General features: G+C 37.5%; 1 protein-coding gene across 13 annotated transcripts in view; it reads left to right on the forward strand.

Annotated features, from left to right (window-relative positions):
- The first annotated feature begins 1,088 nt into the window (after positions 1-1,088).
- Positions 1,089-12,502, forward strand: part of C2CD5 (C2 calcium dependent domain containing 5) — an 80,119-nt gene continuing 68,705 nt past the window's right edge. For 9 of the 13 annotated variants that reach the window (XM_039882503.1, XM_039882509.1, XM_039882506.1 and 6 more), the window contains exons 1-3: positions 1,090-1,353; positions 1,436-1,554; positions 10,197-10,283. In XM_039882503.1, the coding sequence (XP_039738437.1) occupies positions 1,236-1,353; positions 1,436-1,554; positions 10,197-10,283 (324 nt within the window). In that variant the 5' untranslated portion in view covers positions 1,090-1,235. Of the gene's footprint in view, positions 1,354-1,435; positions 1,555-10,196; positions 10,284-12,502 lie in introns of all 13 variants that reach the window. The other 4 variants (XM_039882515.1, XM_039882504.1, XM_039882510.1 and 1 more) reach the window with 2 other exon arrangements.

Raw genomic sequence — 12,502 nt, forward strand, 5'->3', positions numbered from 1 at the left:
TTATTTTCCATTAACATTGTTGATAAACTTCATGTTTCTAATTTTTTAAAAATATATTTTGGTATTTTTCTATTTTAAATGAACTGGTAGTATGGTAATTCTTTTAGTAAAAAGGCTGTTTCATATCTACCACCAAAATGCACCCAAATTAACTAGATAGTGTAGCTCACTTTAAGAGTATGGTTAAGGGCATTTTAGGGTAGAATTAGGCTCCACAAAAAACTGCAGGTGGATCTAAGGATATTTGCATGGGGCCTCTATTCTTCCGTCATTTTGGATAAAGTTTTCTCTAGTCCCACAAGTCAGCGATTTATCTTTCAGATTTTTATTTTGAGGAAGCTTTATTTTCTCTTTGGAAGAATTCAACTTCTCACTTATGTGAACTATATTCCCTCTTCAGGAATAATTTTGGCATTGAAAAAATAATTACGGGTCACCACTGCCTAGATTACTAAATTTAATCCGCTGAATGTTTATATATGTATAGTATATATGGTCCTGAACTCCTGACGGCAATGTAGGTCTTCAAGCTTGTAGACACTTACTAAGCACAGAGGATATATGAGGGCAGGGCAAAAACTACTTCCAGCAGTGGCTTTGGATTTCAAAGTTTTGTTTGCCAAGATCTATAGTGACATGTGTAATCCTGCACACAGTATACGTGTATGTGATGGAATAAAAAAATGTAGCATAGAATACTTTATTTGACTGAGATTCCCCCGAAATTTCTTTATGTAAAGCGAAAACTTCACTTCTTCTAGGTAGAAACCAGCTAAAATGATTTTACGAACTACTAAAGGGTCGTTAAAGGCAGACTGAAATCGCTCCTCCAGCTATCTCCGCTGCTGTCACAGCCCTTCGGAAATTTGAGGATCGCCCGCGAAGTCACCAGCGTTTTGTCCCTTGCCCTGGGAGGATGAAGCCGGCCTCCCTGCAGGGAAGCATCACCACACCAACCTACAGCTCCAACTCGGTGGATGATGCAGGGTTCGACCTTCCAGCCCGTCCCGCCCCCTTTTCTCCGCGAATTTAATTTCGGCCCTGTGAAGTGGGTCGAGCGCCGAAAGATCGATGCTTCCTCCACGCCCTGAGAGCCGCCATTTTTGGGGGGAGGAGAAACGCTAGTAACGGCGGCAGAAGCTCAGCGTGATGTTGACTCGCTTTTGCGTCTCTTGCCAGCACTGTAGGACCGGGGCAGAGGAATCTACCAGGGCCACTCCGGCTGTCTCTCCGGAATGAGGCCTCGGTTCCCGCACGGGACGGCCCCCTTCCTCCTCCAAGAGTGCGTGGCGCCCCGCAGCGCGGCGAACCCTCGCGCGCCCTCCGCTGTCAGTTACCCGCGCGCTCCCGTTGGTGCGCGCCGCTCCCCTCCGGCTCCCGCTCCTCCCCCGCCCGCCTTGGCGTTAGGCGCAGACTCGCTTGTTTGTTTCTGCAGGAGCCCAAGGAGAGGCCGAAGCCGAGACGATGCCTGGGAAGCTGAAGGTGAAAATCGTGGCTGGGCGCCATTTGCCAGTGATGGATCGAGCTAGTGACCTGACTGATGCCTTCGTGGAGGTTGGTGCAAGGTCCTGCTCCTCAAACACAGGGAGTGCCAAGCCCTGTGAAGGATCCTACCCATCTCGGCCCCAGCTCATTCCCCTTCCTACAGTCCTGTGTGCCTTCTTGTGTAGCTCTCCCTTGAGGGCTGACTGTGGAGATTGCAGCCCATGTGATGGGCGCACGGCTTGCTGTTGTCCGCGGCACACTGCGCCGCGCCGGGAGGCTGTTACTGCCCTGCATGTTGGGGTGACCTTTGATGTCAGGACTCATAACAGGCCACCTGCCAGTACAGAGATCTCAAGGCGTGGCCCGCGCGGCTACCGAAATACACACACATACATGCATCCTTCTTTCGGGAGGGGTGGCTCTTCAACTAGAGTGATGAAGATGTTTAACAAGGTAGACACGGCCCCTACGGGCACTTGAAGACCTACAAGGCTAGGAGATCCACTCTTTAGCATGGTATTTTCTGAATCAGTATAAGTTCTAAAACAACTAACACTTTCTGCTCTTGTATGGACTGGTAGGTCTGATGAACTGTTTCAGGGTCATTTAGTGCCTTGGGGTAGGAAGCCAATTAAGTGCCATGGATTTAAATTGCAAAATTGCTTTTTAAATCTAATGATTAGTTTACAACGCATGCAAATTATCACAAGCCTAGGGCCTGGAAAGTAATAACCCAGAGTATGAAAGAAGCCAAGTAAAAATTGTAATAAAAATTGACGTGATGAGCCAGAGTATTAGAACAATAATCCTTTGGGCTATTAGTGCGTAGAGTTGATAGATACATGATAACATACAGCCTGATTTCATCTCAATATAAAATATTCCTGATGTTCCATAAAGGTTCTGTAACCTAATGGCAGTTTTGCCCCCAAACATAATTTCAACTTCATTTTCATTTGAGAAACAGTTACTGAGTGTGTTCTTGGGCCAGATGTTAGGTAATGGGGATACACAAGTTACCAAACCATAGTTTTTGCTTTCAGGTAGCTCAGAGACTGGCCTGAACACTTTAGGTTAATAACATGCATTGAGTCTTATTATTGCCAGGTCTCTGCTAAGTACTTTAAAATTTTTAGTTCTCAAAACAGTCTTGCTATTGTATTATTATTCCATATTACAGTTGAGGTAACTGAGACCTAGTCATAGTAAATAATTTGCTTAAGGTTGCCAAAACTTGTAAACCTCGGTAGCCTTGTGGCCTATTACTTTAATCACTGCTTATCTTGCCTCTCTAGGCAAGGTGATGAATGTTGTTGTAGAATGTGGAAACTTAATTCTGTCTCTGAAGGTATAGGGAAGCTTCCTAAGTGATATTTGAGCTGGGCCTTGAAGGATATCCAGGATTTTACCAGGCAGAGGGAATATTAAAGGCTCAGAATGGGTTACATGGTATGTTTAGGAAGTTTGGTATGTTTAGGAAGTTTGGCATATATATAGAGTAAAAGAGGATGTGTGGTAGTGGATGTCTTGGGGGATAAGGTGGGAAAGGTAATTTGGAGCCAAACCTCCTTTTCTATACTAAAGAAAGTTTCCTTTATTCTGTAAGCAGGGGGTTAGCCAGGGGAGCTTTTTAAGCAGAAATGAAATAAGATCATGTTTGTATTAGGTTGTTTCTTTTCTAGATCACTTGAATAATAATGTTATTGTTGGGCTGGACAGATGAGAATGGGTCAAGGAGATCAATTAAGGAGGTGGTAAAATTATCCAGGCAATAGGTGCACGTTTAGAATGGCAGTGGGAATGGATTAAAGGAGAAAGATTTGAAGGACATTTCTTAGGTAAAATTGTCAGGCCTTTGTAACAAATGGTTTTTGCTGGTGAGAGAAGAGTTGGATTCAAGGCTGACTCATTAATTCCTTTCAACAAGTAGTTTTGAGTGTCTCCTATTTGCCATGCACCATGCTAGTCACTGGTCTAGCTGATGCATATATGATGTTGAATAAAGTGTACTTGGTTCTTGTTTTTATGGACCTTATATTTTGGTGGGAGAAACACATTAGGAAGTAAAAAAACAAATATATCCATGTGATGAGAGTCATAAAACAATAGGAAGAGCATAAGAGGGAATATCTACTTAAGGCTGAGTAATCAGGGGAGGCCTCTGAGGAAGTGTCAGTTAGGCTGACCTACTGGATGAAACTGGTAGCTGCTCAGGGAATGTGTATGTGTATAGGGAAGTTTGGAGCAAGAGAGGCTGGAAGAGAAAAGAGTCTCAGCAGAGGGAAGATCCTGAGGAAATTTGTTGTTTTAGGAAGTGAAAGAAGATCTTTTGTTGCTGGCATGTTGTAAGTGAAGAGGAGAGTTCAAGATACAGTTGGAGAGTTAGTCAAGGAGCCAATTTTACAGGATCTTAGAGGCCCTGATTAGGAGATTGGATTTTATTTTAAATTCAGTGGGAAGCAGTTGTCAAGATGAGCACTTATGTTGCTATCTGAAGAATGGACGAAGAGGGGAAAGAGCTAAAGCAGGCAAATAGTTGGAATATTCTATAATCGTTCATAAAAGAGGTGGTGAGGGCCAAGGTGATGGTTTTGGTAATGGAGAGAATGTGGATGGATTCCAGACATACTTTGAATAAAGACTCTAGAGGATTTGTTGGTAGATTGGAGTACAGGAACAGGGAAAAGGAGACTAAAAGATGACTCTTAGCTTTTTGGAGTCATTGGGGTAATTTTCCAAAACTCCTTGGGGTTGATAGAGATTTATTGAGTGCGTGGAGAATCACATTCCATTTGGGAATGTTAAATTTGAGGAGTCTTTGGACCTTCAGTCAGAATTGTCAAAGAGAAAGTCCTATTTGTGAGTATAGTGTTCAGAAGAGAGGTATGAGTTGAAAACGAGCTCACAGGCCAGTTATTCTCAACTCTGTGAGACCCAGTATTCCCTTTATATAGCAGGTATTTTGAAATCTACTCTTTAATATCTTGGCATGATAATAATAGCTAGTATAACCTATCTATGCTTACAATTAAAAATATCTAACATAATGCTCTAGCTATAATATGATAGAGAAATAAAAGTATTTTATCATATGTATTTCAATATGAAAGTACGTGTTCATGACCACAGTAGAAAACATGAAGTAATAAGATTGAATCTATGAAAATTTTCGAGCCTTTGTATATATCAGATATTGTACTGGGTGTAATACGATGTGCTGGGGCTATAACAATAAAACAATTTTTTTTAGTCATGGAACTTACGTTTTAGTGGGAGTAGGGAGTTCATAAAGATAAAGTAAAAGAGAAGTTCCTCATGTGGAGAAAATAAAGCACTGATGAAGGGTAAGGGAGTGCCTCACCTATGTGTAAAATCAGATGAATATGACAGCTCCTAAAACAGACAGTTTTGTAGTTTTGACATCTCGGATAGGCCTTAGTTGCCATTGGCTATCTGATTTTCCAAAATGGTCAACTCACAGGAAAAAGACTTGTCCCTTCACATACATGATGGTTGTATTTCTTGACAATTATGTATATTAAAACCCTATCACAATACTTTTATCTGTAAAACTGAGATTTTATTCTAGGTGGGTTTTTCACCCATGTAATTATCTGGTGGGACATTTGAAAGTCATGGCATGAGACAAGTCTTCATTGTTGGGGACTATCTCTCATTGCAGGACACTAACATCTCTGACCTTGCTCACTAAATACTGCTACCTGTCCCAAACATACCCCTAGAAATTTCTATAGTTCCCGTAGAAGTTGGTTCTGTCTCTTTTGCACATTTCTGATTTAGGGTTAGAGAGAGGAGAGGTATGGATCTTTGAAAAACTTGACATTAAGAATTTTATTAGATGTGGAAGATTAGGGGAAGGGAACAGATTGTCAGCCAGTGGGTAGCCCATAAATCAGGAAAGTAATGTTCTAGAAGGCAAGAGAGGAAGTTCCTAGAAAGAGGAAGCTCCTAATTGTCAAATGGCACTGAAAGGCCAACTAAGAGGACAGAGAAATCACTGGATGGATTGTTAATGGTTGTTAATGATCCTGAGTGATAAAGGTAGACGTCCATATTTTAATTTAGTTGAAGAGGGTAAAGTACACAGAAGATGAGGAAGTGGGAGTGGTATGAATAGGCAGCTGTTTCAAGAAATTAGGCTACGAAGGGGAGAGGAGAAATAGGGTGGTATTTGGGAGAGTATGTAGTTTCTAGTACTTTTTGAAAAATAAGATAATTGTGTGCTAATAGGAATAATCCAGCAGGAAGGGGAAGATTAATGCAGGAAAAAGGGGATAATGAAGAGTTATAATAAAAGGATAAATTGTATGATGTGGACTATGATTATTATATAAGCTCATAGGAGAGGGACATAAACCTGGGCTGGTAATGAGAAATCTTTATGCTGGGCTTGGGTGATAAAATTTCCACAGGCAGAGAAGAAAAAGGGACATTTTTCAGATGAATAAGACAGACTTGGTAAAAGCAAAAGGCAGGATAGAACATATGTGATTGAAGGGAGGGTTCTTGTCAAATAGAAGTGGGAAATAAAATTTGGCTTGTTAGATAGGGATTCAGATTACCAAGTGGTCTGAAAGCTAGGGGGAGAAGTCTGTATAGTAGAAATTCTCTTAACCACTTCATTAATTCATTACAGTATTCTGCATTCCTTCTATAAGCATGTTCTTTACTACCCCGTATAGTTAGATTATTCTCCAGCGTACCTGTGTGCCTGCTTCTCCAGTCAGTAGACTTATATACTTTACCAAGAGGTGGTTGTCTATGCTGACTCTATATGTTATTGTAATTTATTTAAACCTTATATAAATCGATGAAATGTGGAAATTAAGTTGATAATGCTATGTAAAGACTTATGGATACAGTCAATAAAAAGTACTCGAACTAGATGAAGATTGTAAAAAAATTCTAGGATTCTATGTTCATGGTTTTTTTCTTTTTTTAAGAAACTCAAACTGGCAGTCACAAGTGATAAATTATAGGTGTGGTTTATGCAAAAAAAGATGATGTAGAACTCTAAAGAATGAACCCCTACTCAAAGAGGCCTTAGTCTTATATTAAAAAGTCAAAGAATGAATATATGTTTTATCTTAATGCATTAACATACATGTTACAAACTGTTCTGCTAAACTACATTATCATTTGTGTTTATCCAAGAGCCTTTGAGGGAACAGGGAGAGGAAAAGAAATTAATATTAAATGAGTATTTTCTGTTATCAGATGTTTTGCTAGGTCTCTACTTGCATTATCTCATGTACTGCTCATAGCAAACCCCCCTTTTCAGTGGGAGAAGCAGCCTTAAGTAGCAGATTAAATAACTTTCTCAAGATAATCTAGCTAATGATTGGGGAAAGAGAATGCTTTTACTTTATTAGGGAATCTCATCAAAATCCCTGATGTTCTTTAATAAAGCTGTAAGGCACTCAATTGTGAGTAGTAAAATCTTTGAATTAAATAAGACCTAATGAACTGGATTCTTTAGTAGAAAGGGAATCATCACAATGTTGGCAAAATTTGCACGCTAACCTTTTTCTAAAATCTTGTTTTTTGTATGTTTAATGCAGTGTGAGGACTGCATTATCCTCACATTATCCTCAGATCTTTACTATATCTAGAATGGACAGTTGACCAAAAAACAAAAAAAAAAAAGTGCAACATAGCACTATAGTATGGTGGGACAAAATTGAAGGGGGCTTTAAATTGTAACTTAAGAAATATGTTGTTTTTAGCAATTGAGCCAAAACCCTTAAGTACATTTGGATTTTGAATGGTTTTGAATGTTTTTATGAATCCTGACAACATTTTACTTCAAATAAAACAGTTTTTAGGTAAATTAAACATTAAATGTTTCTTTCGAATATTGAAATGTAATGAAAATTAAATTAGTAAATGAGCAGTAACCTGTGTTTTTCCTGGGTTTCTTTTTCCCTGTTAGATTTCATTTCTTTAACATTTGTGATTTAAAATGAAAAAAAAATTATGCAAGTAGTACATGAATAGCTCCCATTTCAAAATATTTGAATACCCAGAAGTGAAACTTGAAAGCCCCTTACTTTTTATTTACTACACTGTACTGTATTGCTTACACCCTGTCAGTTCCTTCTTGAGAGATAATTGCTGTCATATATTTTCTACTACTTGATCTATTTTTTTTCAGTTACGTCGATATTTTCCCATAACGGTACTTATAATTGACTCCATTCTTTAACAGGATTCTTTAGTCATTTATTCAGTCACTTTCCTGTCGAACGACTATTTAAATTTTTGTGTATTTTTTGGGAGGAGACCTTATATGAAAGTGCTTCTTTAGGATAAATTCCTGGAAGTGGGTCCAGAATTCTGTAATTCGAATCAATATAAAGTTTTTGCCACTTGGACATTTTTTAGTTTTTGGTGTTTTTGAATTTTAAAATTATACATTTATAAAATAGGTAATATATGTGCATGGTTCAAAATTAAAAAGATACATAATAAGTCACCCTCTCATCACCTTTTCTTTAACCAATCTGTTCTGTTCTTTGTAGTTGCCACTGTTAACATTTCTTATATATCCTTCTAGAAATAATCTGGGCATGTATAGGCCTATATTATATGCCTTATAATGTTTTGTTATTTCTCTATGCGAATTATGCCATACACACTGTTGTGCAGTAGAAAGATGTATCTTGGACATTGTTCCATACCACGGCTTATAGAACTGCTTTATTCTTCTATTTAGGACTGCACTGGGTGTTTTTACCATTATTTAATTTAACCAGTTCCAAACTGATGGACAATCTTTTGCTATTATCATGTTCCTTCTGTACGTCGCATACTTCTGTGTGAACTTAAAGGGTAAAGACCTTTAATATTTTGATAAATATTGTCAAATTGTACTCTGTAGAAATTGTTCTAATGTACTCTCACGTCAAGAGTATGAGAGTACCTCGCTAACACTGTTTTCAAACTTTTTGATTTTTGCCAACCTGCTAAGTAAAAATGCTGGTTTAGTTTGCATTTATCTTAGTGTGAGTGAGGTTGATCATTTCTTGACATATTTAAGGCATCTATATTTCCATATCTTTGAATTGTGTTTATGTCCTTTGCCCATTTTTCTGTTGGTCTGTTGATCTTTTTCTTATTTGTAGGAACTCGTTAAAAATTGAGTAAATTATCTCTGTGACATATTTGGCAAATACTTTTTCTTAGTTTTTTATTTATCTTTGATTTTGTCATGCTCCTTATCATGCAAGAAGTTGTTATTCCTGAGTAATTTTTAAACCTTTTCTACGCTCTAACCAAACTGCTTAGGTACCACATGGTTGGTATCATTACCAGTAATTCAAATTGAATGATAAAATAATTAGAAAAAGATACAGAAGATAAAAATAGTTATGGTTTTGGATATTGCAGTTTTAGACTATTTCCTGGACTGATTAAACGTTAATATCTACAAGTAATCTAATACCAAAAATAGGATTGTAGGTAAAAAAAAGAAAGGCAATTTCATAGATTACCTGATCGAACCAGCATTTCATAAGTATCTGCAGTGTGCAAAACTCTGTGCTGGATATTGTGATAAAGGGGAAACCTTTTAGTGAATCTTGAGGTTAAGAAAGATACTTAATGGTCATACCTGATAGGATTAGGGAAGACTTGACAAGATCAGATTTGAGAAAGGTGAGGCAGTCTGGGAAGCAGTTGCCTAGCCGTTTTGCTCTGAAACTTCCCGACCACTTCTCAAGTCCAGTCTGAGGTTTCATAGTCTCCATTCTTGATTGGAAGCAAATCCTAGGGATCTAGCCTGCTTTCCGCCTTCTTCATTTCCTTCTTTATTTTTGGATCTTTGTGATTTAGTGTTTGCCAAGATTGGCTGTGAAATAAGTTAATCTCTCCATCCAACTCCTTTCATTATCCCTGAAGATAGGAACATAAAACCCTTATTAACCATAGTTTAATGCTGATCACTGTGTGTGCACAGATAAGGAATTAAAAAAAATATGGGGAGGCTAGAAAACACCAGGATATATTACTGATTTCTTATAATAATGGGTTGTAGTTCTGGATTCCCTTGCTGAGATGTTAAGGGAAAACTGGCCTTTTACCTTCTGATTTTATCTTTGCTCGTTCTTTGCCCTTAAAACTTTACCTGTTGTCTGAGCCGTGTTTAGTGAAGGCCATACTGATTCCTTTCTCCATACTGACATAGTTGTTTATGTTTCTGATTCCCCTGTGGAGCTAGTCAAGCAGAATAGTGGGTAATTCCTTGTTCCACGTGTAGTCTGTAAACTTACCTGGACCCATCTATACTTTTACTTTGCCTCAGGGATAGTTTTCTTTTTCCCCTTCCAGGGTTAATCTTCCCATTGCTTGGCTGATAATAGATTTTGTTTTTATTCACATTCTCCGCCCCGCTTTAATTCCCCACCTCGCCCCCACTTCCACTTCTGACCTATGGATGTTGCCATTTCTTCTTAAGAACTAGATCTCTGAAGGCAGGGCATCTCCTCCCACACGCTCACAGCGTGCACCTGGTGCCTGACACACCTGGCGCACTAGGGGGCTTGGCGCACCCAGGGTATGGTCCGTGCCTCCACCTGGGGCACGAACCCAGGACCTTCTGCGTGTAAAGCAGACGTGCTAACCACTACAGTATGGAGCCACCCCTCACATTTTTGATATTTATATTTTAATTGTTTCTTATTTGTTTTTAGGTAAAATTTGGTAATACCACCTTTAAAACAGATGTGTATCTCAAGTCCCTCAACCCTCAGTGGAACTCAGAATGGTTTAAATTTGAGGTAAGTTTTTAAATGTCAGCATTTTTGAGTGTGTTTTTTTTGAGGTGACCCTTTTCCCAAAGAAAGATAGCAGTACCTTTTATTTCAGGTATGGTGGTTTTCCCATACCATAGACATATTTCCCAGGAATATTAAGTTTTTAAAAAATATTAGGAAAATAGAATATATGAATAGGAGAACCTAGATTAAAAAAAGATGATATTATTTTAGTAATTTTCTTCGAATACTGCCGTGTACCAGAAATTACTGAAGAACAATGTACAGATTAAATTTTTAATTGTGGTAAAAAATCATAAATATTGCCATTTTAAAGTGTACAGTCACAGTGTTATGCAAACATCACCACTGTTTATAAAAATGTATCACTTCAAAGAGAAACTTTCCTCATTCAGCAGTCACTCCCCATTTGCTCCTCTCTCCAGCCCCTGGTAACCTCTAATCTGCTTTCTGTGTCTTTGAATTTGCCTGTTTCATCTAAGTGGAATCACAAATATTTGTCCTTTTATGTCTTGCTTCTTTCACTTAGCATATGTTTTCAAGGTTCATCCATGGTGTAGCATCTATTAGAATTTTATTCCTTTTTGTGGCCAAATAGTATTCCATTGTTTATATATACCACATCTTGTTTATCTTTTTTTATCTGTTGATAGATACTTGGGTTGTTTCTGCCTTTTGTCTATTGTGAATAATGCTGCAATGAGCATTAGTGTACAGTATCTGTTTGAGCCCCTATTTTCAGTTCTTTTAGATGAAATGGCTGAATCATCTGGTAAAATCCGTGTTTAGCTTTTGGAGGAACTGCCAAACTGTTTTCCACAGTGGCTCTGTCATTTTAACATTACCACCAGCATCTATGAGTGTTCTAGTTTTTTCATATCTTTGTCAATACTTGTTATTTTACTTTTTTTTTAAAATGTAAGCCATCCTAGTAGGTCTGAAGTGATAGTCACAGTATAATTTTAATGTACATTTTTATTACGAATGAGGTAACTTATGATTTCTTATGGATGAGGGCCATTTGTATTTCTTTTACTTTGAACTATCTCCTCATATTTTAACCCCGCAAAGAAGATATTTAGATTATGGAGGTAGACTTCATAGGACTTGGTGACCAGCTTAATATGAAGAATGTAGATATGAGGTGGTATCTCATTGGTTTTGATTTACATTTTCCTAGTTAATAATAGTGTTGAGCATCTTTTAATGCGCTTATTGGCCATTTGTATATCTTCTTTGGAAAATTGTTCAGATCCTTTGCCCATTTTTAAGTTGAGTTGTTTATTTTTTCTTATTGAGTAGTTTTTTTATATTCTGAATATTAAACTCAAATATGATTGGTGAATATTTTCTCACATTTAGTGAGTAGTCTTTTCACCTCGATGCACAAAACTTTTTAATTTTGATGAAATCCAGTGTATCTTTTTCTTTTGTCACTAATGCTTTCGGTGTCAAACCAGAGAATCTATTGCCAAATTTGAGATTATGAAGATTTACCCTTATGTTTTCTCCTTAGAGGAGGATAGCTCTTATATTTAAGTGTTGATTCATTTTTAGTTAATTTTTGTAATGATCTGACATAAAGATATAGCTTCATTCTTTTGCATGTGGATATCCAATTGTTTCAGTACCATTTGTTGAAGAGACAGTTTTTTTCATTGAATGGCCTCGGTGCCCTTGTTAAAAGTCAATTGGACATAGAATTATGGGTTAATTTCTGGACTCTTCGATTTATTCCATTGGTCTATATGTCTATCCTTATGCCTTTACCATACTGTTGGTTAACTTTGTATTAAGTTTTGAAATCAATGACTCCTTCAACTGTGTTTTTCTTTAGTGTTGATTTTTTTGTCATGGGGTATTTTGATTCCTTTTTTGTTTTCTTTTGTGTATATGTACAGATTTTTTTTTTTAGTTGTTTCCAAAATGACATTACATATTTTGAAAGACCCAGTATTGCACATGTACTAAATCTGTTGTCCTTTTAAATTATTATTTTAAGGTAAAAATGTGGAATATATGAGTTAGAGAAAGTAATTAGAATAACTTGCTTATGTGATTTCAAATGGAATTAGAATTGCAAAGTGCATCTTCATTACCCTAGAAAAACATTAAAATACTTACATATCTTCATGTGGACATAAGAAATGTTGATGCACAAGAATAGTGGACAGGGCTTGCTTAAAGCAAAGTAAACCTTTTACTAAAAAAGTTATATGCCT

Source organism: Pteropus medius, unplaced genomic scaffold, assembly GCF_902729225.1.
Source record: "Pteropus medius unplaced genomic scaffold, Ma_sr-lr_union100, whole genome shotgun sequence".
NCBI lineage: Eukaryota > Metazoa > Chordata > Mammalia > Chiroptera > Pteropodidae > Pteropus > Pteropus medius.